Source organism: Trichomonas vaginalis, chromosome I (genome assembly GCF_026262505.1).
Source record: "Trichomonas vaginalis G3 chromosome I, whole genome shotgun sequence".
NCBI lineage: Eukaryota > Parabasalia > Trichomonadida > Trichomonadidae > Trichomonas > Trichomonas vaginalis.
The window spans coordinates 17,503,108-17,526,807 of record NC_067203.1 but is presented as its reverse complement, the minus strand read 5'-3'; the positions used below and the strand labels follow the sequence as shown (position 1 = coordinate 17,526,807).

At 30.2% G+C, this 23,700-nt stretch overlaps 8 protein-coding genes and 1 pseudogene across 9 annotated transcripts, besides 2 other annotated features; 6 read left to right on the top strand and 3 right to left on the bottom strand.

Moving 5' to 3' along the window:
* Positions 1-1,249: part of a mobile genetic element that runs on past the window's edge.
* Positions 43-1,169, top strand: TVAGG3_1002530 (annotated as a pseudogene). Its single transcript has one exon. A coding segment is annotated over exon 1 (1,127 nt).
* A 96-nt stretch (positions 1,250-1,345) lies between the features above and the next one.
* Positions 1,346-6,542: a mobile genetic element.
* TVAGG3_1002510 (IS204/IS1001/IS1096/IS116 transposases DDE domain-containing protein) lies at positions 4,069-5,436 on the top strand (the record flags this gene model as incomplete). Its single annotated transcript, XM_001313253.2, has 1 exon — positions 4,069-5,436. One exon carries the CDS (start codon positions 4,069-4,071, stop codon positions 5,434-5,436), a length of 1,368 nt encoding a protein of 455 aa, XP_001313254.2.
* Positions 6,543-10,364: 3,822 nt separating the features above from the next.
* Positions 10,365-12,565, top strand: TVAGG3_1002490 (SCY1-related S/T protein kinase-like family; the record flags this gene model as incomplete). The annotated part of the gene is made up of 1 exon (XM_001313252.1): positions 10,433-12,562. One exon carries the CDS (start codon positions 10,433-10,435, stop codon positions 12,560-12,562), a length of 2,130 nt encoding a protein of 709 aa, XP_001313253.1.
* Positions 12,566-13,238: 673 nt separating this feature from the next.
* On the top strand, positions 13,239-13,764 carry TVAGG3_1002480 (phenolic acid decarboxylase (PAD) family; the record flags this gene model as incomplete). The annotated part of the gene is made up of 1 exon (XM_001313251.1): positions 13,256-13,762. One exon carries the CDS (start codon positions 13,256-13,258, stop codon positions 13,760-13,762), a length of 507 nt encoding a protein of 168 aa, XP_001313252.1.
* A 227-nt stretch (positions 13,765-13,991) lies between these two features.
* On the bottom strand, positions 13,992-16,312 carry TVAGG3_1002470 (Ankyrin repeat family; the record flags this gene model as incomplete). Its single annotated transcript, XM_001313250.1, has 1 exon — positions 14,267-16,312. One exon carries the CDS (start codon positions 16,310-16,312, stop codon positions 14,267-14,269), a length of 2,046 nt encoding a protein of 681 aa, XP_001313251.1.
* Positions 16,313-17,069: 757 nt separating this feature from the next.
* Positions 17,070-17,802, top strand: TVAGG3_1002460 (antigen BSP-related family; the record flags this gene model as incomplete). The annotated part of the gene is made up of 1 exon (XM_001313249.2): positions 17,074-17,802. One exon carries the CDS (start codon positions 17,074-17,076, stop codon positions 17,800-17,802), a length of 729 nt encoding a protein of 242 aa, XP_001313250.1.
* A 445-nt stretch (positions 17,803-18,247) lies between these two features.
* On the top strand, positions 18,248-19,063 carry TVAGG3_1002450 (structural constituent of cell wall; the record flags this gene model as incomplete). The annotated part of the gene is made up of 1 exon (XM_001313248.1): positions 18,248-19,063. The coding sequence occupies one exon, from the start codon at positions 18,248-18,250 to the stop codon at positions 19,061-19,063; it is 816 nt and encodes a 271-aa protein (XP_001313249.1).
* A 1,570-nt stretch (positions 19,064-20,633) lies between these two features.
* TVAGG3_1002440 (ankyrin repeat protein family) lies at positions 20,634-21,230 on the bottom strand (the record flags this gene model as incomplete). The annotated part of the gene is made up of 1 exon (XM_001313247.1): positions 20,634-21,230. The coding sequence occupies one exon, from the start codon at positions 21,228-21,230 to the stop codon at positions 20,634-20,636; it is 597 nt and encodes a 198-aa protein (XP_001313248.1).
* Positions 21,231-21,666: 436 nt separating this feature from the next.
* On the bottom strand, positions 21,667-23,429 carry TVAGG3_1002430 (uncharacterized protein; the record flags this gene model as incomplete). The annotated part of the gene is made up of 1 exon (XM_001313246.1): positions 21,681-23,429. One exon carries the CDS (start codon positions 23,427-23,429, stop codon positions 21,681-21,683), a length of 1,749 nt encoding a protein of 582 aa, XP_001313247.1.
* Positions 23,430-23,700: the final 271 nt, after the last annotated feature.

Below are 23,700 nucleotides of genomic sequence, written 5' to 3'. Positions count from 1 at the left end.
GATATATGCTGATTATAAATATATAATAAAAAATATGAATATATGTATATGATGAGTATGTTGTATTTTGGCGCCATGCCGGGATATAAAATGAATTTTGAGACAAGAGGCGGTTTCGCGGGAAATTTTGGCGGGATTTTTTTCATTTTTTTAATGAATCATAAAGAAAACATCCTCGCTCTTGCAAAAAAATGCAAAGACTGTAAAAAATCTACGAGACATTGGTAAAATGCTTCGGTATGGATGCTCCTAGCTATTCCACTGTAACGTATCATGTTAGAATGTATCACTTCATGAACAAAAAGGCGCCCATCATAAAAATTGACAAAAAATCGCCGGATCAAAGAAAAATCAAAGCAATTCTTCAAGCGCTAGATGAAGACCCAAGAGCATCACTCAGAAGGATAGAGGAGATGACAAAGATACCACGTACAACAGTCAGTTATTATCTGCACAATTATTTGAACTACAAACTAGCGTATACACGTTGGGTTCCGCACAACCTTAATTCAGTTCAAAAAAAATCTAGAGTCCAATCTTCGAAAGAGCTCCTCTCTCTATTGCGTGCGTATCAATCCAAGAAGTTTCGCTTTTTAGTAACAGGGGACGAGTCTTGGTTTCAATATGCAACAGAAGCCAAAATCATGTGGATCCCGAAGGATGAAAATCCGCAAACATTCCCGAAGAAAAAAATTGACACACCAATGATGATGTTGTCGGTTTTTTGGGGCGTGAATGGCATCATCGCAATTGATATTCTTCAAAAACCTAATACGATGAATGCTCAGTATCTAATTGATAATGTTCTTACTCAAATTATCAATTCTGATGAGTATGAGAAATCCAAACAACAAAAACAAAAGTTTGCAATTCATTTTGATAATTCAAGAGTTCACAAAAGTCATAAGGTAATGAATTACTTGTTGGAAAACAATGTCAAAGTTGTTCCAAACCCAATTTATTCACCTGATATTGCACCCTCTGACTTTTATTTATTCGGCACGCTAAAAAAGAGAGCTGAAGGACGCGAATTCGCGAGTCCAGATGATCTTGAAAATTTTGTAAGAGAGCAATTTGAGCAATTTTCTCATGATGATTTAAAGCGTGTCTTTGAAGCCTGGATCGATCGCTGCGAACGCGTGATTGAATCCAATGGTGATTATATTTAAATAAACTTTATATATATGTAACTTGTTTATTTCTATTCGCAGTATTCAGGTTTGTGCTAAACACACCTTTGGACACCCTATAATAAAAATTATCTTTACGAAAGTTCTTTTTATGAATGCGGAAATTTAGAACAACGTAGTACAAATGAGTTTTATGGTGGAAATATTGAAGTTAAGGATACCCTTACGTGTCAGATTTTTTGCGCATACGAAGAAGTCATGCTAGACATGAACTATAAACCTGAAATTTTAGCAACATATTTAAAACTTTTTAAACTACAATACACTTTAATATTCAAGAACAAAAATATTCTTTTTAGAAATTACATAATTATTTTATGTGAAATCTATATAAAAACATATTTTGCGAGCGTAACTTTTTTCTTTATAAGCACCTTATATGACTGATAAACTGTGAAGGCACATAATTGTTAATTCATAGAGTTGATATGTTTCCAAAATTGAGAGGAAATTTGAAAATTGAATACCCTTTCAATTCAATTTTCAAAAGATATCAGCTCCTTCAATAATTGAAGGACGATTTTGATCATTTGCTCTTAAAACAAGTATGCCATGGAGAAAAAAGTTACGCTCGCAAATCTGAAATATAACTATCATATAAAAAAATTAAATTTCTAATTTTTTACTCTATAGATATTATTGGCCACTTGTGTAATGCATAAAAGTTTATGTCATATGCATACATTTGGAAGTATGGGAGACGAGGGAAATTACTTCTATGAGGCACTAGGATTTTTAAAAATTTCTCTATCGGACTCACCATTCAATTTCTCGAAAATTAAAAAAAATCAATAATAGCTAAAATGTATTATGCATAACAAATTTTAATGTTACACGGTATTTTTTGAACTTCATGACATGAATTTTCTTTATATTATTTTTTTTTGGATTTTCTATGATTTATGCGATAGGCTGGACAACATTGTAAGTGCAATGATATCATTTATAGAGAAATCTAAAACTTCAGCATTCAGAACTCGCAACCACAAAAATATTCATTTGCTAAGTAAGTAAAGTTGATTAAGTTCGACACTTAGCTTTTATACGTAAAACCAAGTGTGTATTGTTATTTCTTGTTAAATTATTGAGAAAAAAATAAATTGTAAGAGAAACGATACTGATTATTGAAATAATATTGAGGGTAGCTGCAGATTTCTTCATTAACATGCCGGAAATTTGTTAATCTTGGTTTTCTATCATAAAATCTGTCGAAGAATCTAAAAACGGAGATATGAAATAGAGATCATGTAAATCTAGAGTATCCTGTCAGAAAAATAGACTAAGCATGTAACCCTTTTTTGGTCATAAACACTTTTTACCACTTAGTCATACAGATGATCATTAAATTTAAACGAGCACTTTTTGTCAGAATTTATTCTTTTACAAAGACAGAAGATTTTAGTATTATTTAATATTAGTGCTGTAGCAAAATTCAAAAAACGGTGAAAATTCAGTGAATTTGTGAATTCACATTTTTTTTCGACATTTTTCTTGATATATCCATGCACATTAAGAACACAGCTTTGATACGCTTAAAAAAGCATATTTCATATGAAATTGTTAAAGAAATAAACAATTTATATAAAAATTGCACTTATGGGCAGTTTAGATATATAATTTATATATAACATATATACAAATCCATAGACAAAGTGCAATAACTACAATGTTGTAGAAAATTACAGCAGAAATACTGACTTTTTGAAGGATAATAAGAATTCTTCTAAAAATACTGAAAATTAACATATTTCTGTACTCAATTTAGTATATGCACAGAAGTTATGATTTGGTGTTAGGTTTTTATGCCCCAAAATCTAGATTTTTGTGACATCAAATCTTATTAGTGGATAAATCAAAGACTGTCATTTTGAAATAAGCTCATATCAATAAATATCCATTTAAAAGCCTTATTGTAATATGTAACTAGCAAAAAGCCTAATATTTATCAAAATTAATCAAATCAAATGATCAATATTCATGATATGTCATCAGCAATAGCTAATTGATATTTTATTTTGTATTGATATTCATTTTTCTCATATTATACACGATTATATCTCTTTTTTTTAAAAAAAGTTTTTATATTAGACATGAAAGTTGAATTAATACAATTTTGTACTAGAGTTTGTTTGTATATTAAATAATAATGATATATACTTCAACATATTGCGTCTCACCATTACCAAAATGTAATTTTGCATACAATTTTCTTTCATTTAACAATGATGTTATTTGAAAAGTGATACTTCCATGATTATTGATTAATGTTCCATCATATATAGGAATGAATGTTAAACAAGACACGCCTGCAGCTGGGTGCATTCGTGGCATTGTGATAAGGCTTATATATAAAGACTTCTCTCGATCAGCATTACGTCAAATGAATATTGACCCATTATTTTGGCGATGCGCTAGTTCCAAGTAGAAATGCTTTGGTATATTTAGGTTATGTCTATATGTTATGAATCATGGTATTATTGATAAAAACGTTCTTAGTCATTAAATCAATCCTAGTATCTAAAGATATAATTTAGATTTTTTTGTTTATTGCTAAAATTAAATACAGTATAACTTTCTTTCATATTGTCGGTACTAACAATACAAGATTGTGTTGAAAAAAACTTAAATATGCATGAAAATTAAATTTAATGTGTAAATATGATAAAAATTTCAACTTTACTAATAACATACATAAGTTTCTGATAGTTTAATATAGTTCATATTGATGTGACTGTAAACTATATCAAAAAAATATTTTTAAATATTGTTATGCAAATAATGGGATTTCTAAGGAAAAAATGATTATATTTGTTATATAAAGCAATCTTTTTAATTATTCACTACGTTTATTACATTTTTTGCCGACCATTTACGTAATATGCCTCCACCAAGCAGACGCAAACAACAAAGTCGTGAAGCTAACGAAAAATCAATTGAAGCAAGAAAAAACTCCCAAGAAAAGAATGCGCCAAAGGAAGTCGATCCAAAACACTGGACTGCTTCTGTAATTGTTAATGGTGACTCTTATACTCGAGCAAGGAATTTATTTCAAGATAACAATATTAAAGTGCCGAGTGAAAAAGAGTTTTACCGTCATCAAAAAGAAATAGGTAAGGTAATACTAGAATATAAAGAGCAATCTATTAAAAATGCTCAACAAACAATGAAGAAAGATACATTTTTAAGCACTGATTCGCATTATAATGTTGGCAGAAATGCTACAGCGTGCCAAAGTTTAATGATGGACAACCGTGGAAAAGTTGTTGGTGAAACAACTGTTATAAAAAAGAGCTCTGGAGGAGACTTTGAAGGCCCATCCAACATGATGGAAACAGAATGTACAAAGAGGATGATGTCAAATTTTGACTTTACAAATGTTTCCACAGTGGTTCATGACAATGACAATAAAACGAAAGCCATCATCCAGCAATATGCTCCGAATGCTAAAATTACACTTGATCCTCGTCATTGTGTACGTGCAGTTGGCAGAGCTTTCGAAAAGCTTGAAAATGGTGGATATAAAGAAGCAGCAGGAAAAGAAACTGTTAATCAACAGAAAGAAAGTGAATCACAGCCAGCATTCCCAATCAAATCTAAAGCAGAAGAGCCGAAGAAACGTGGAAGACCATTAAAACACCAAGAAAAAGTATTTCATCAGATATATTCGAAAGTTATTAAGTGGTTCACTTTTATTATCATGCTTCCAATTGAAACAACGAAAAAAATTTTCCTATGGAAGAATACATTAAATCATTTTATCGGAAGGCATGAAAATTGCCTTCACGAAAAAGACAAAGAATATCCTGTGTTTCAGCCACTTACAAAACCTGATTTAGCGAAGCAATTTCAACGTTTTACAGATGATGCCGCAAAGTTGATTCCAGAAATTGATCCTAATGCTCAAACACAACAAAATGAATCGATACATCACTCAATGCTTACTCAGTGTCCCAAAGGAAACAACGCAAAATCGTTTGAAATGCGTACGGCTGTTACAATTTTACAAAAAAACGAAGGAGAGAAATGCAAACAAGAAATATACAATCGTGTCAATAATTACCAAATATCTCCTTCAATCCGCGAACTCCAAAAACTTGAATATGAGAAAAATAAATCCAGAAATCAAAAGAAAGCTACACCAGAAACAAGAAAAGAGATCAACAAGGCAAGAAATGCAAAAAGATTTCCTAAGGATAACCCTACAGGTGATTACAGAGGAGGAAAGTGGACCCCACAAGATATCTAATTTTCAAATTTGAAATAAACACATATTTTCTTTGTATTTGAAAATATTTTTATATTATAAGATTTTTGAACCTATAAGTAGCATGACAAAAATTATATAATTTGCTCCTTTTTTATTTTAGTATACAAATATCCCATTTGTTATATGTTCGGTATATATATGATGATATTGTAATCAATTATGCTTAATGAAGCTTTATCCCGTGAACCCCTCATATTATTGGAAAATAAATAGCGAAAACATGTAGAGCTGCTATGTTCTCAAGTGTATGCTGATTTTTGGATTATTTCATGAAAACTAATGGCGGGATATCTTGCATTATTTAAAAAAATTGAACTATGCAAAAATAAATAGTATTATATTTTTTCTCATGAAATGCTATTATGAGACAACCATAAAAAACCATATGTTGTATTTTTATAATTTGATTGATTTTTTTTACTATTTCATTAATCTTTTATGAATAATAATTATTTTTAATATATGTGCTATTAAAATTTCAAATTTTGACTAATATATCTAAGTTATCTGAACGAAACATTTAGAAAATATCATACTTACATTGAAATAGCAAGTAGAGCATATTAATAGCAAGTTTCTTGGCTTTATATCTATCATCTATTGTTGTTTGATCAAACAAAATTCACTCTATTATATGGTGTCAATTAATTAAAACAATTTTTAATAGTTATTTATTTAGTGCGAATAAGTGCAAACTCATAAATGAATAACTTAATAGTAGAAATGAATTATCTGATATAAATCTCACATTTTGTCCATCAGAAATACTTTAATTGCATACGCATAACTATTAGTAATACGTCTGGAGTGTCAATTAATAACAATCCCACAACAAGTAAAATTCAGATTTTTATTAAACTTATTTTTTCCTAAAAGTTTTCTCAAATTACTATATATACATATGTGGATAAAATAATAGTAATATTGTAAAAAATTAGATAATTTTTTTTATTTGAGAACCTCTCAAAAGTTCATTCAATTTATCAATTGTTTCAGTTTGATGTATATTCATTTCTGGAGCCTAAAACTTTAGCAATCATGACAATATCATATTCTCTTTCTAACTACGCAATGTAAGGGTATCCTTAAATCAATTAACACAAGTTTATGTGAAGCAAGAAATAACCCAGGAATATATGTGTCACCGGAAGTAATTCTATGTAACGTAACATATTCATCATTTTGTAACACAACATCAAATTATAAAATTTTAGAATTAAGTGGTGGTAACTTTAATTTAATTTTTTGTAATGTTTTGAATAATGAACAAAAAGAATCTAATTATGGAACATTGCGTTCATATTATTCAACTGTTCTTATTGAAAACTGTTCATTTCTTGGAAGCACAGGGTCAGGAGTAGAATTTTATCAATATGGTCCTGGTTCAATTACAGTTAAAGATTCTTTCTGTGACAGAATTGATAAAACAAAAGGAGCAGTTACAACAAATAATGTTACAAATACATCTTCTATTCAAAAACTTTCTCACTTTTCATCATATATTTGTGAAGTTAATGTTCAGACAAAGCCTCATTCTGATGCATTTTATCATCCCTCATATAACATTAGACGAGTTCATTAATTAAAATTGAATATATCCATCAATAAGAGTTTTCATGACTTATAATTAAGGCTCCGGTCCTACATGATTGCTGCATATAGTTAGGACGAGAATCTAATAAGAAGTAAAGATATACCAATAGATTGCTTATATACCAATCTTTTGTGAAAATTAAATATTATTTGTTTTTAAAATTTTCGATTTTGACGATATTATGGTTTTAAACATGATATATACTAACTTTACTATTTGATGTATGATATTTTAAAAATTGAAAATTTGAATTTTCCATTCATGGGTTAGTCTATAACGCTTTAGGTACCAACTTTGCGGATCGAAGATCCGCAAAGTTGGTACTATACATTTTTTTATTAAAAAGTATGTTATTATATGGGAAAAATTAGAGATTTCGATCTCAAAATTTAAAATCGGGTTATTTTGGATTCTTTCGCTTTGGGAGGGCGCAAAGCGCCCTCCCAAAGCGATAAAAGTTCCAAAACACGGATCTGAGAAAATCTGATATAAGAAAAAATGACTTTGGATATGATGAATATCACTTTCATAATTGATACATATTATATTGCACATTATTTTGGAATTTTATTTTGGGAGAATGTCTATTTCGAAAAAAATAATCGTCTTTCGGTCTATTTCGAAAATAATCGTCCCGATCACGACGATAGAGGGCGAAATTATTAAAGATTGCATTTTGAAGTGAATGAATATATGCATAGATCATAACTCGTCTAGGCCGAGGTAAATATATAGTAAAGAAAGTGTTCAAGTTCTTATATAAAATCATAATTTCATTATATATGATATGTATTGATGATTGTTTGGAGACTTACTAAAGTAGTTGCCTGACAAAATATATCTGTAGTGTAATGCGAGCATAAAGGAAGCTGATAATGAGAATATTTTAAAAAGATATTTTGAATCTGTAAAAAACTTTGAAATTCATTTATTGATTGTACATTTGAGTTATACGTTGTTTGGTTATTCGAAATTTATAAAAGATTTCATTTTCGTTAATTTATGAATCAAAATATTGTAATAATGGAGAATTTCGTTTGAATTTCGTATTGAATGTAGATTGCAATTGTAATGTTGATAAAATGATGTATAATTTGCTTAATTTGAGAGAGTTTGTAATAATAATCGAGAAATATGAATTTGAATGATTAAATAGAGACGAGTTCATCAATGTAATCTGTTTCGAATCAGTATTTGATGTTCCCGTTCTCAACTTTAGCTGTTAATGAATACGTTAGCAGCATTCAACCATATTCATTCACTATAAATGAAAAGAACAAGTAGTAATTGATGATATATGAAAGAGTTACATTGATCATTCTTGCTAATTCCTCATTATTTTTAAAATATTGACATTATTTTATATTTTCACTTAAAAATAAGTAAATTCATTACAACTTAACGTAAAAATAACTAGTGAAATAGTAAAAACGTGATTTAATGATGTGAAATTTCCAAATTTTTTTCAAAAAATAAAAAAGAAATTGAAAAATTGTTAAAAAATCTTTGAAAATCATAAATCTAAAATTATTTTGGAATTTTTGAGTAAGTAGATCAAGTTTAATATTTGTATCTAATGTTATTTCTGCGAAAATTTATGATTTTTCTCAAAAATTTGTAATCAATTTTGATAGATATTACCTTTTAAGATAAACCACTTATATATCATAGCAAGTGACTAATTTTAAAGATAAATTCTCATATATATCTCTTATAAAATCAACAACTTTATTCAAATTTTAAATTCTTGACAATTTTAGATGAATGATTGGCCAAAATTGTTAATTTATAACGTAACGCAATCATTACTGGTGAAGCATTCTGTCTAATAATCGATTTATTGATATTTTTTTGAAATATGAGACAAAAAACTGTTTTTTCACAAATTGTGCATATACACACTCATAAACATTACTATTTAAATGATGTACCACAGCTATCTACCTAATATCTTAATCAATTTATGCAATTGCGATTTAACTCGATTTATATCGAATTTTAATCATTGAATAGATTTAGATTTCCTTAATACAATTCAGATCATCCATTATATTAATGATATGCTAAATATTTCATAATAATAAAAAAAATTAAGAGAATTATCACATTTTATTATTGTGAATCATCACCTTAAACTATGTATTTATTAAAGGCCTCGTTGCAAACACAAATAATAATTGATAATATTTTTTATATTAAATACAATATATTTGGGCTAAACAACAGCGTTATTGTTATATCCTCGTATATGTTAGCACAAATAATATATTGTTATCTTATAAACACAATATTTTTTTTTAGAATTAAATAAGCATAATACTTTTTATGTATTAACACAATAGAACAGTTACAAAACGTTAGTATTAGTATTAGGCTATCTGATCATATGTGAAAATAGTGAGAAATATCATAATTTGTCTTGCAATCTTCTAATTAATCTCATAAAAAAGCATAACATAGTATTTTTATTATATAAATAGATTGCAAATAGTATGCTTTAGTAGCGCCTAAAAAGCCAAGGATCTAAAATAACTCTATGGTGGAGAATTATGCATTTTAATGTCTATCGTCGTGATCGGAACGATTATTTTCGAAATAGACCGAAAGACGATTATTTTTTTCGAAATAGACATTCTCTCATTTTATTTTTTTCAAAATTTTCTAAATTTAATTTTGATTTATATCTAAATTTCATATGATTTTAATAACACATCTCTCAATTTTATTAAGACGGATTTTAGTTTCCCTCAAATATATGAAAATTGAGAAAAACAAAACATTTTTGGGTGAAGTACTCTGAAGTTCTGAGCCAGACTTCAAATATCTGGATACAGTGAAGTACCCGAAATCACACGCGTTTGCCATGAATGTTTGTCACTCGAATTTTGCCAATGATCTTTGCGTTCGATATTTAATTATATATACTTTCGAAATTATAAGACATGGCTACCGTACGTTAACACAATCACTCAACCGAATCAATTGATCCAATTCTGTATTATATTTTTGGTTTATTATCCGAAAATTTGATAAAAAGTCAAAAAATAAGCGATATCAAAGATCACTGTATGAATGCACTATTTATTGATCCTTATCTGATTAATTGCGAATTACTGAAATGTTTTTATTTGGTAGATTCTGATATAAATTTTTAAAAATCTCTTTATTTCCTTAAGTTATACTTACATTTTGTAATTTTTTATTTCATAGATATAAACTTTTAAAAGAATAACAAAATTCAATTGCACCATAACAGACTTGTTCTAAATTTATTGATTGATGAGCTTGATTTTTAAATATTTATATAAAACTGGATAGATACATGCTAAATATTACGCTGAAAGCGATTTTAAATTTTTTGATCTAAAAAAAAATCGAAAAATGGGTAATGGAATCTCTGACAACTATGAAAACATAAATCCTTTATTTACATTAGACTTTTGGAATGTACACTCTGCCAACAAAAAAGAAACGGGAGAAAAAGTATCATTATGGGTGATTGATCAAGATAAATTAAAGAAATCTGTTTCAAAGAAAGCAGATCGAGAAAACTATCTAAAATCTTGTATGGACTCTATACAACAAATGCGGCGACTGATGCATCCTCATATCTTAAAGATTTTCGAATTTAATGAAAATATATCACAGCTTGCCTTTGCAGCAGAACCCGTACAGTATTCTTTCCAATATGAAGCAAACTTTTCAATGGATGAAGTTCAATATATTGCTCTACAACTCGCTGAAACTTTCGAATTTTTACATACAGGAGCCAAGATTTCATATCTAGGTCTTTCACAATCAACAGTAGTCCTTACCAAATCATTTGATGTCAAATTTTGCCAATTTAATTTTGCATCTCCGATTATAAATGAACAAGGACTTGTAGGAAGCAGAATCGGAGCATTTGCTAACTTACCAACACAACCAAGCATTTCATTTTGTTCACCAGAACTTGTTGGAAACAAACAAATTACTACTACATCAGATGTTTTTTCATATGGCAGCTTACTTATCTCAATGCTACTTAAAAGGATTGCTTTCAGTCCATCAAACTCTCAAGATCTTGTTGCGCAAGCTCAAACCGCACCAATGCAGATTCCTCCTAACACTCCTGCAGAATTAAAAGATTTATTACTACAATGCTTAAACATTGATCCAAACCAACGTCCAGACTTTTCAACCATTGCTAAATGCAACGCATTCCTATCAATGGAATCAAGAATTTTCAAGTATCTCGATCTAATTATTACAAAAGACCAAGCAGACAGATTCCAGTTCTATAAGAACCTTCCCAATGCATTACACTTATTTTCTGGACGTATGCTTCGCTACAAATTCGCTCCTTTGTTCATAAAAGAAGTTCAAGATGAAATCAAGTACGGACCAATCCTTATTCCACTCACTGTCAAAGTAGCAATGACCATGGACCCATCGGACTTCTATAACGAAGTCATTATCCCTCTAGGACCTGCTCTTACTTGCACAAATCCTCCGGAAGTTTTAGTTTCGGTTTTTTCTGTCATTGAAGACATTTTTTCAAAGATTTCCAATGACAAAACATACGATGTTGTATATCCTATATACATGAGTGCCCTGCAGAGTGGTGTTCGCAAACTTATGCTTGAAGCAATCAACAAAATGCCTCTTTTGATTTCTCATCTTTCTAATTCGACAATTCAAACGAATCTGCTTCCGAAATTGGGCGAATTCATTTCTAATTCATCAGATGTACAGTCAATCATTGCTTGCATACAATGTTTGACTTTCGCTGTTGATAAAGTAGACCAAGATTGGTTTGCATCGACCATTTTGCCAAAACTTTCTGAAGCTGTTGTTAAAAGGCCAACAACTGTTGATTTGGCTGACCCAATGGCAGAGATTCTTGAGAAACTGAGGGCAACAATAGATGCAGGACTTAAACAAGTCATTCCTCTCGCATCTTTGTTGTTGGCGAACAACCAGATTGACGTGCAAGTTCAAATGAGATTGTGCAACTCTATAACAAATGTTATTGAGAAAGTAAAGAGAGATAGAAAACTGGCGGAAGGAGGAACAAAGAAGCCAGTTAAATGGGGATCAAAGGACCAACAGCAGCCGGAAATGTCTGCAAGAGAAATGCTACAAAAAGCAACTGCTCCTCAACCGAAAACTCCTTCAATTGATGATGATTCAACAGCTGACATTTTTGGAACACAGCAACAGAATATTCAGGGAAGACAACAACAGCAAAATGTACAGAGACCTCAAGTACTTCCTAAAGCTGCTCCTCAATCAGCTGCACAGGCATTGGCTGCTGCTTCTCAACAACAAAGAGTTGTTCAGCAACAACAACAAGTTCAACAACAACAACAAGTTCCTCAAAATGATAGTAATGAAGAATTTGTTATTGAACAAGCACCTCCACAACAACAACCTCAGCAAAAGAAACCATCATCGATGTTCTCTGGCCTAAGTGTTAATTCTAGTCAACAAAGTCATAAGCCAAATGCTTGGAAACGACCTAATAAGTAAAAGTTATATTTTTTTTATTTGAATTATTTTTATATCAAAGATAACTTTTAAAGATGATGTTATGGTATCATGAATGATTACTGAGAAAATCATTACCTCAATCAAAAATAACGAATTAATGCATCAAGCTTGGAAAAGTTCTCTAAATATAAGTTATATTTTATAGATTTCAATCAAAATAGAATCAAAGAATACGTCACATTTTAATCGAAATCCAATGAATGAATTCAAGTATTATAAAACTAGTCAGTTTGTGATAAAAATAATTAAATTTGAAAAAAATTAATGAATTCATCGATTGCATTCCATGCAATAGAATTTTGCAAGAAAAACAACTATACTTCTTTGGTCGGAATTGTTTAATTGTTTGCATTTTATGAAATTTCAATAATAAGGACAAATAGACGAATCTACTTTGAAAGCAAACTAAAAGTGTATATGCATATGAGAGATTTGGTTGCCGAAACAGATGTTAGAGTTTGGGAAAATTTCGATCCTCAAAATTTTTTGGGGTTTCAAAATTGAGAACTTTGAAAATTTTAATCTTCTGCAAGTTATTTATAAAATCCAACTATTGAATGAACGAATATTCGTTGATTGAATCAACAACCGAAAATAATTTGAATAGTACCGAGGTTAATTCTTCTCAAAATATCACTTTGAGAATCGTATTCGTTTTCAATTCACTTTCACATGACATCCTTTGATAAGCATGATCTCAGTGGCTTCATAGGCAAGCATCTCGTATACACATATGATAATGGCTGGAATTATGAAATTTACATTAAAAATGATAAAACAATGGATTACAGAATTCATAGTGGCATTGTTGGCAATCGCTGGGTTAAGGATCAGCGCGTTTTTATCGCAAGAGTTGGCCAAAGTATTTACAAAATCTCTTGGACAGAACCAACAGGCACAGATGTAAGTTTAATTGTCAATCTTGGCGATAAACTCTTCCATGGTACAATTTTCTTCCCACGCTGGATTATGAATGATCCAAAGAAGACTGTTTGTTTCCAGAATGATCATATTCCATTGATGGAAAAGTATCGTGAAGAAGGTCCTGCATATCCTACAGAAGTTATTGACGAATTTGCAACAATAACATTCATTCAGGACTGCAAACCAAACGATGATACAGTAATTGCATGCGCAGCGAGTGAATTACCAAAGAATTTCCCAGAAAACTTGAAATAAACTCTTTGATTTGATAAAAGCATCATAATTATGTTTTAAGTTTCGAATTGTTATAGGAAATTCCTCTGAGTTTTACATTCAATTAATCAGAGAGTGTATATATTAGATTAAGAAGATTTTTAGTGAAAATTATCTATCGAAGTTTGTATTCAGAGAGACTGACACGTTTAAGTTATAAAATGAATCATTGGAAAAAAGGAATTTTAGAACTCACAAAATTTGTTGCCCATGGAGCCTTAAATATTAAGCACATAACTCGAAAGCTTTCAATAATATTTATACTTGACATAATATTTTACCATTGTAAAAAATTAATAGTTTCGATAGTGAAAATCAATCATTTAACTCTTTTAAATAAGCACAAGTCAATTTTTTTAAGAGAAAAAAGTGCCGGAATTCAAGGGAACAAAGGGTATGTTTAACACAAATCTCAAATGGATATTGATTATTTTTAAGACATATAATTGAACTTCAATAGATATTATCATTGTCTATAATTATTCTCTATTCTGTTTTGTCATCCAAAAAGTATTTTTTCACAGAACCAGTTGCAACATCAAGAGCAGTCTTTCCATTATTATTCTTTGCTTCTTTATTAGCTCCAATAGAGATAAGATATTTAACAACTTCAAGATGACCATATTCTGATGCTTTAATGAGTGGAGTATATCCAAATTTATTCTTTGCTTCTTTATCAGCATCAACTGAGATAAGATATTTAACAACTTCAAGATGACCTTTTTGTGATGCAAAAATGAGTGGAGTATATCCAAATTTATCCTTTGCTTCTTTATCAGCATCAACTGAGATAAGATATTTAACAACTTCAAGATGACCTTTTTGTGATGCATAAATGAGTGGAGTAGATCCATCTTTATTCTTTGTTTCTTTATCAGCTCCAACTGAGATAAGATATTTAACAACTTCAAGATGACCATATTGTGATGCATAAATGAGTGGAGTAGATCCATCTTTATTCTTTGTTTCTTTATCAGCTCCAACTGAGATAAGATATTTAACAACTTCAAGATGACCATATTCTGATGCTTTAATGAGTGGAGTATATCCAAATTTATCCTTTGCTTCTTTATCAGCATCAACTGAGATAAGATATTTAACAACTTCAAGATGACCATTAATTGATGCAAAAATGAGTGGAGTAGATCCATTTACATCCTTTGCTTCTTTATCAGCATCAACTGAGATAAGATATTTAACAACTTCAAGATGACCATTTTCTGATGCAGAAAAGAGTGGAGTAGATCCAAAATTATCCTTTGCTTCTTTATCAGCATCAACTGAGATAAGATATTTAACAACTTCAAGATGACCATTCTTTGATGCAGAAATGAGTGGAGTATATCCAAATTTATTCTTTGCTTCTTTATCAGCATCAACTGAGATAAGATATTTAACAACTTCAAGATGACCTTTTTGTGATGCAAAAATGAGTGGAGTATATCCAAATTTATCCTTTGCTTCTTTATCAGCATCAACTGAGATAAGATATTTAACAACTTCAAGATGACCATTAATTGATGCAAAAATGAGTGGAGTAGATCCATTTACATCCTTTGCTTCTTTATCAGCATCAACTGAGATAAGATATTTAACAACTTCAAGATGACCATATTGTGATGCTTTAATGAGTGGAGTAGATCCATCTTTATTCTTTGTTTCTTTATCAGCATCAACTGAGATAAGATATTTAACAACTTCAAGATGACCATTCTTTGATGCAGAAATGAGTGGAGTATATCCAAATTTATTCTTTGCATCTTTATCAGCTCCAACTGAGATAAGATATTCAACAACTTCAAGATGACCATTTTCTGATGCAGAAATGAGTGGAGTATATTCATTTTGATTCTTTGTTTCTTTATCACAGCCACATTCAATAAGTGATTTGACAAGATTAAGATTTCCTTTTTCACTTGCAATATGAAGTACATTCTTTCCATAATCTGTTGTCTTCTTCCAAAGTCCTTCTTCACAAGCCTTTGAAATAATTTCACGATTTCCTTGAGAAGAAAGTTCTTCAAAGAATTGGTAAACACGATCAAAATCATTGGTTTCTTTAAGTGATGAGATTTTGGTTAAAAATTCACTAGAGTAGTTGTGATCTTCATTAGTTCGAGTGACTGTAGTTTCTTTGGCAGAATTTTGTATTTGATTCTGTAATGTTTTTATTTCTGTTTGAGGTTGTTTGATTTCTTCTTTAGAATCACGCATATGTTTGTCGTTTTCATTGATGAAATCAATGATTCCATCAAATATATGGAATTTCATGTACTTTTTGACGAAGTTAAGAATTGAAACAACTTCTTCGAAGTTTTGGATAGTAACATTTGCTTTTCGTGTACTGATATATAATTCTTTGGCATTGACAGTTGATGAAGACTGTTTAAGAAGAGTAACGTACTCATCTACAGTCAAACGTGAATATTTCATGATTCTTTTGATATCTCTGATATCGAATGTATCAAAAAAGTTTTCGTTTTGAATATAATCACTTAGATGAGCAGCAATGTATTCGTAATTCAGATTCATGAACTGATTCGTTTGAGAAAAACCGTTACTTTACAAAAAATCCGAAAAATTTTAAAATCGAAATTTAGATTAAAAATAATCTCATTGTTATATGTTTTATGAAAATATATCTATAAAATTTCATTTCAAAATGTTTAAAAATTCCAAATGAATTCTTCAACAATGACTTATAAATTATTGCATAGCATTGAGTTTCCTTTATCAGAACCAGATGATTTCATCGATAATTATATCAATCGTCAGGCATAAAACAAGTTAGCAATCTGTTGATTCAAGTTTCATGAATAATAACAGCTTGATATATCTGCAGACATTATCATTAAAACAATGCAAAATTAATTTTATTTAAAGTAAACTAAGTTGAGCAACATATGAATTCACTTTTACTATAAAGCACAACATCATATACATCTACTACACATTAAAAAACTGCAGAGCAATACAAGACACATATTTCCTTCATTTTCGTCGAAAAAGTGCGATTTTATCCAGTTAATCTTTGTTAGTTATGCATTAACATATGTACACTGTTAATGGATAGACTGAATAAACATAAACAATACATTTCCTTATAGATTGTTGATCACTAAATATAAAATTTGAAATATTTTATTCTATAACTATATATGTGATGATATTTGAAAAATCGTATATTCAAAGTGATATCTCAATTTTTATGGTAAATGATCGGGGCGGTTATTGTTGAATCGTTTACAAAAAATAATTGATAATTCATTTGATTTTTCAAAATTTTACTACAAATGTCTTTTGTTTTTTGTCTTCTTGCTACCACCACAGTTACATTTAATGATGACAAAACAGAAGCTACTATCAGTGGCGATGGAATCTTCACAGGGTTCGATGAACTGCCAACAAACCTCAAAAAAGCAACAATAACAGGAGACATCACCCAAATTGGAGACAAATCATTTGCAGGACTTTCCAATCTCATAACAGTAAACTTCCAATTAACATCACAAACATTAAAAATCGGTTCTTACGCATTTAATGGAACAATTAATTTACAAACCATCAACATCCCAGATTTTACACAAACAATCGACAAGGGAGCTTTTTGCAACTGCGTTTCATTAACAAAAATTGATATTCCTTCAACTTTAACAAAGATTTCTAAACTTTGCTTTTTTAATTGCACAAAACTCCAAAAAATCGATTTAAAGAATATAAAAACAATAGAAGAAAGTGGATTTGAACAATGTATTTCACTTTCTGAAATAATTATGTCAAATTCTCTTGAAACAATAAATTCTACAGCTTTTTCAAGTTGTTCATCACTAACAACAATTAATCTTCCAAATACAATCAAATATATAGGTCCAGGATCTTTTTATTCATGTACAAGTTTATCAACAATAAATATTCCAGAAACAATCAAGAATTTAGAATCAGCTGTTTTTTTATTCTTGTTCAAGTTTATCTTCAATAAATCTTCCTTATTCATTGGAGTCAATTGGTCAAATAGCATTTAGTGAATGTGATTCATTAACAGAAATAACTATTCCTCCTAAAATAGAAACAATTCCATCAGGATGTTTTCGATCTTCGAAAAACATAAAAAAAGTCAAATTAATACATGTTAAAAATATAGAATTCAACGCTTTTGCATATTGTCCACTTTTAGATAGAATTGATTTCGGCGATAGTTTAGTAAATATTGAAGATTTCGCATTTTCTCACTCAAGTCTTTCAGAAGAATTGATTTTTCCTGCATCATTAGTTTCTCTTAACTCATCTTGTTTCTACCAATCTCAAATTAAATCTATAATCTTTAATTCAAATATTACATTAAATAAAGAAGTTTTTTATCTATGTACAACACTCGAAAGTGTTTTATTCAATGGATACAAAGCTACAATTTGTGCTTCAGCATTTTATAGCTGCAAAAATTTGAAATCCGTAAAATTACCAAAAGATATGAAAATTATTGAAAATTACACATTTGATTCATGTGAAAACCTAATTGATTTGAGACTACCAGATAATTTAGAAGAGATTCATTTAATGTCTTTCTATTCATGCAAGAAATTAAAAATAATTTTCCCAGAAACACTTAAAATTATAGGAAAGATGGCATTTTCTGAATGTTCATCTATCACAGAGCTGTATTTTCCAAGATCGCTACAACGAATTGAGAAATCATCATTTTCTGGCTGTTATGGAGTGAAATCAGTTCAAATCACATCAAATCTTGTAATTGATGACGATTCATTTATCACATTCAAAAATTTAACAGAAATAAGATACAATTCATCAGATATTTCTGAAATATATGTTTCATATTATTTATATCAAATTACTTTGAATATTGTAAATGTCAGTGATAAAATAACAATATATCCTATAACATCTGGAATGGAGTATACTAAAATCAACTTTATGAACATTTCATGCGAAATCAAAGAAATTAATTCCGGAAATTCCGAATTTTTAAGGCTTAATGAATTCACTTATTTAGGATCGAATGAAATATCAGGCAATATGTCAAATCCAGACAATATTCATTGTGTCAATATAAACGAAGAATACGAAGGCAATTTATTTGGAAAGAAAATATCAAAATACAAACAATGTGGAAAAGATAACTCCTCAAAAGGAAAAACAACAATTATTTTGATTTCTTGTATATCTGTAGTAGTAGTTTTAATTGTTATTGTTTCTTTTTTCGTGTTATATAATAAAAAGAATAGACAAAATGGTTTCAGTAACATTGAAGCTGAAAATAAAGTTTGATTTCTTTTTTTTTTAATCTTCTGTTTTTTATATTTGAATAAAACTACAATATATTTCTTAGTCGCATAGATACACAGTATAATAGTCATAGCATTATTTTGAATTTGCAATTTTAATAAATCATTGAAAAGTTTAAACAAAGTTATTGTATAATAGAAAGAAACTATATATCGTGCTATTGTTTAATATAATCAACATCTTTAGATTGACCATCTTTAAGTTGTGTTTGATCAATATCTTTATATTGATTATACATGAATCTAAAAAGTGAGTATCACTGATGCTAAAATATAAAAATTAATTGCATTTAGTTAATTATGTCCATTGTATTAACCTCTTGGTTGATAAAGTCAACAATTTCGAGGGAATATCCAATGACTGTACACAAAAAATGTTGTTATTAACAAAAATGTCTTCAATGGAAAAGTTATCGTAATAGTTGTAAGTCAGAATTGTTCAAGCGTCATTAAGTGCATTAGCATCAAATAATACTTTATATGCGTCAAAGATTCATAAATTAAAGTATTATGATCCAAATAACTTTTTTTCCTCTGATTATGCACTTCGAAACTTAAAAATAAAATGTGTAATTTTTAATAGAAGAAGAAATATCAGGAACTTGATAAAATGATATTTGATATTATTTTGTTGTTGATTAATATGAATAAGAAAATTGTTTATTTTAATTAATGAATTAAATGAAAAATAAACAATAAATAATAAACAATATTCATATGAAGAATATATTGGAAATAAGAATATTGTTAGTTTTAATATGATTATGTTATCTGATTAGATTATATTATTTGGCTCCAATAGATTTTAGATAATCTCTTACTTTACCTTTTGCAAGTGAGAGTGCAGTATATCTATAATTATTCTTTGCTTCTTTATCAGCTCCAACAGAGATAAGATATTTAACAACTTCAAGATGACCATATTGTGATGCATAAATGAGTGGAGTAGATCCATCTTTATTCTTTGTTTCTTTATCAGCTCCAACTGAGATAAGATATTTAACAACTTCAAGATGACCATATTGTGATGCATAAATGAGTGGAGTAGATCCATCTTTATTCTTTGTTTCTTTATCAGCTCCAACTGAGATAAGATATTTAACAACTTCAAGATGACCATATTCTGATGCTTTAATGAGTGGAGTATATCCATCTTTATTCTTTGTTTCTTTATCAGCTCCAACTGAGATAAGATATTTAACAACTTCAAGATGACCATTAATTGATGCAAAAATGAGTGGAGTAGATCCATTTACATCCTTTGCTTCTTTATCAGCTCCAACTGAGATAAGATATTTAACAACTTCAAGATGACCATTTTCTGCTGCATGAATGAGTGGAGTATATCCATCTTTATTCTTTGTTTCTTTATCAGCTCCAACTGAGATAAGATATTTAACAACTTCAAGATGACCATTAATTGATGCAAAAATGAGTGGAGTAGATCCATTTACATCCTTTGCTTCTTTATCAGCTCCAACTGAGATAAGATATTTAACAACTTCAAGATGACCATTTTCTGCTGCATGAATGAGTGGAGTTTTTACATTCTTCTATGCTTCTTTATCAGCTCCAACTGAGATAAGATATTTAACAACTTCAAGTCTACCATATTCTGATGCTTTAATGAATGGAGTATCTCCATAATAATTCTTTACTTCTTTATCAGCTCCAACTGAGATAAGATATTTAACAACTTCAAGATGACCTTCTATTGATGCATAAATGAGTGGAGTACCTTTATCAAGTCCACCACTTGCTTCTTTATCAGCTCCAACTGAGATAAGATATTCAACAACTTCAAGATGACCTTTAGCTGATGCAGAAATGAGTGGAGTATATCCAAAAATATTCTTTGCTTCTTTATCAGCTCCAACTGAGATAAGATATTTAACAACTTCAAGTCTACCATATTCTGATGCTTTAATGAATGGAGTATCTCCATAATAATTCTTTACTTCTTTATCAGCTCCAACTGAGATAAGATATTTAACAACTTCAAGATGACCTTCTATTGATGCATAAATGAGTGGTAAATCTAATGATTTTACTTTATAGTAACCACTTTCTATAAGAGATTTAATTCGTTCGAGATTTCCTTCTTCGCATGCTTTAGTAAGGGGATCACTTGGAGGCATTAGTGTTAACATTAAAATTTTTGACTAATAAAAAAATTTTTTTTGACTAATATTATTCCTTTGGAATTTATGAACTCATTTCCATAAATTTCGTGAATAAATATCCCAGTTAGCTTAATTCTTATAAACTAGATGAAAAATTTTGGATAAACTAAGGGCTAACTGCCTAAGTTTACAACTATTCAATTTTTTTTGCATTTAAATGTATTTTTTCTCTCTGATAGAATTAATATTTTTATGAATAAATGTAAATATAGCATACATTGATCATACTCTATCGTTTCACTGTTTCAAAATCTAAAAAAGATTAAAAAAAAGAAGACTCAGAATGTACATTTTTGTAAATTAAGGCGGTGATCCCTTAAACTTATTTGTCAATCACATATATAGGTCTACATATCATGATAAATAAACAAAATATATTTTTCGCAAAATTTTACAAAAAAAGGAAAAAAACAAGTATTAAACAACGACAGAAGCAGAACTTTCACCAGTAATAGTGACAGTGGTGCTTGTAGATGAAGCGTAGTCAGAGATTCTTGAGTCAGCAGACTCAGATGGAGTCATCAAGTTGTATCCAGTGTCTGAAGACCTCAAGAACAAGAAGGAAGTCAACACACCGAACACTACGAAGCCTGCCGCTGAATAAAGTACGTAAGGAACTAAAGATTGTGCTGGAGATACAGATGCAGTGAACTGTAGCGAAGGAAGGAACGTTCTGGAGATGTAGAACGTGTCTGAAGGAGAGAATGATGCTGTAGGAGCAAAGAGTTTCGGTTGTTTCATACCGGAACTGGTCAATCTCTTCGGTCCGACGTAAGGAGTGATGATAAACTGTGATCGGCCACTGGACCTGTCTCGTGACTTCGGTTGTGGCTCGTCTTGTGGTTCTATGGTCACTTTCTGCGTGGAAACAGATTTCGTAAGGATATCTTCTTCTGGAACGGGCTGCTTGTCACGCGGTGTTGGATGTGGTACTGTAAAGGCCATTCTGTCTATGTATAAGTCGATGAATTTGCGGTTATTCTCTGGAATTTGTTCAATAATGCGTTTAACATGGTCCTCGTTCTCGATTCCGTCATGTTCACCTAGGATACGGCATCCAGAGGCAAATTCCATGCGGAGAGGTAGTGGTTGGACGTTTTCGTCGAATTTAATTCCAGGAGTTCTGATATAAGCGAGCCCGAAGAAGGAATACTTGACATCGAGTACGCAGTCGGTCATCTGCAAGTATGTAATGAGGCCTGTGCATATAGAAGTGACTTGGTTATCGATAAAAACGCAATTAATAATATTATTGCGGGAAGTTGACTGCATTAGTGAAACGGAAGCCTTATTACCGATGAAGTTACAGAAACCAAGGACAAGGGACTCATTTAACTCAACAAATCTGAGAATATGATTTGATGATGAGTTTGCAATGAGCGAAAATGAGATGGAAACATTGGTGGAGCTGATAGAACCAAATGTTGATGAGAGGGTAAGCGCGTGGTTCTTTGTAGCGTTAATAAGGGTATTTCTGAAGGTTCCTGAGAGCAAGAAGCAGGCAGACTTGCCGATCAGCTTCGTATTGGTGGCGCATTGAGAGAAGGAGCACTGTGAGAAGTTTCCTGTATCGTTAAATTTGTGGAAACATAGGAAATAAGCGTGGCCAGCTTCCGTTGCTTGACAGGAATCAAAGCATGTACGCGTGCAGGTGAGATTTTCAATAATACCGTAGAAAGCACCTCCGGATTTCTTTGTAGTGCACTTTTGGAAAGAACATCTGTCAAAACGAATGGCTAGAGTCTTTCGGTCGAGGAAAAGAGCTCCACCATTGCCCTGCGTTGTAGAGCAGTGCGTGAAAGAGCTCTCCAAGATAATGATATTAAGGTTATGTCCGTATACTGTTTGATGTTCTGCTTGAGCAACACCAATGAAGTCATAATTAGAATCTACTTTGACGACATTATCAAGGAATTTGTTGAATTTTGACCTAGTGATGCTTAATTCACCTCCTAATGATTTTTCTTGTAAAAATGTTGAAAAAGATTTGGAAATTTGGAAGTTTTTGATTGATGTATAAGAAAGAAGTGAACGTAAGGGGTTAACAAGCAGAGGTTGCTGCATCCCCGCTATCCTAAGAGATACCAGGGTCTTGTTCATCTTTCTGAAGTTTACAAGATTGTAAGTTTGCGGTTGATCATCAGAAAAAAAAATCATAACAGACATTTTAAGAATTGAATATAGTTACGTCGCTTTCCAATATATTTTTTTTAACATTGAAAATTTGACACTAAAATTCTTCCTTTTTTTTTAAGATTTTCTACGATATCTGTTTATTTGGGTGATATAATATGCAGAGAAATATATGAATAATGTGAATGCCATGCAAAATATATGACATATTGAGTTTTTCTACAAGATTTCGAAATATTGATGAAAATCTCGGATTTGGACGCCACTTGCGGTATTGATGAAAACTATACCGCTAATGTTTAAA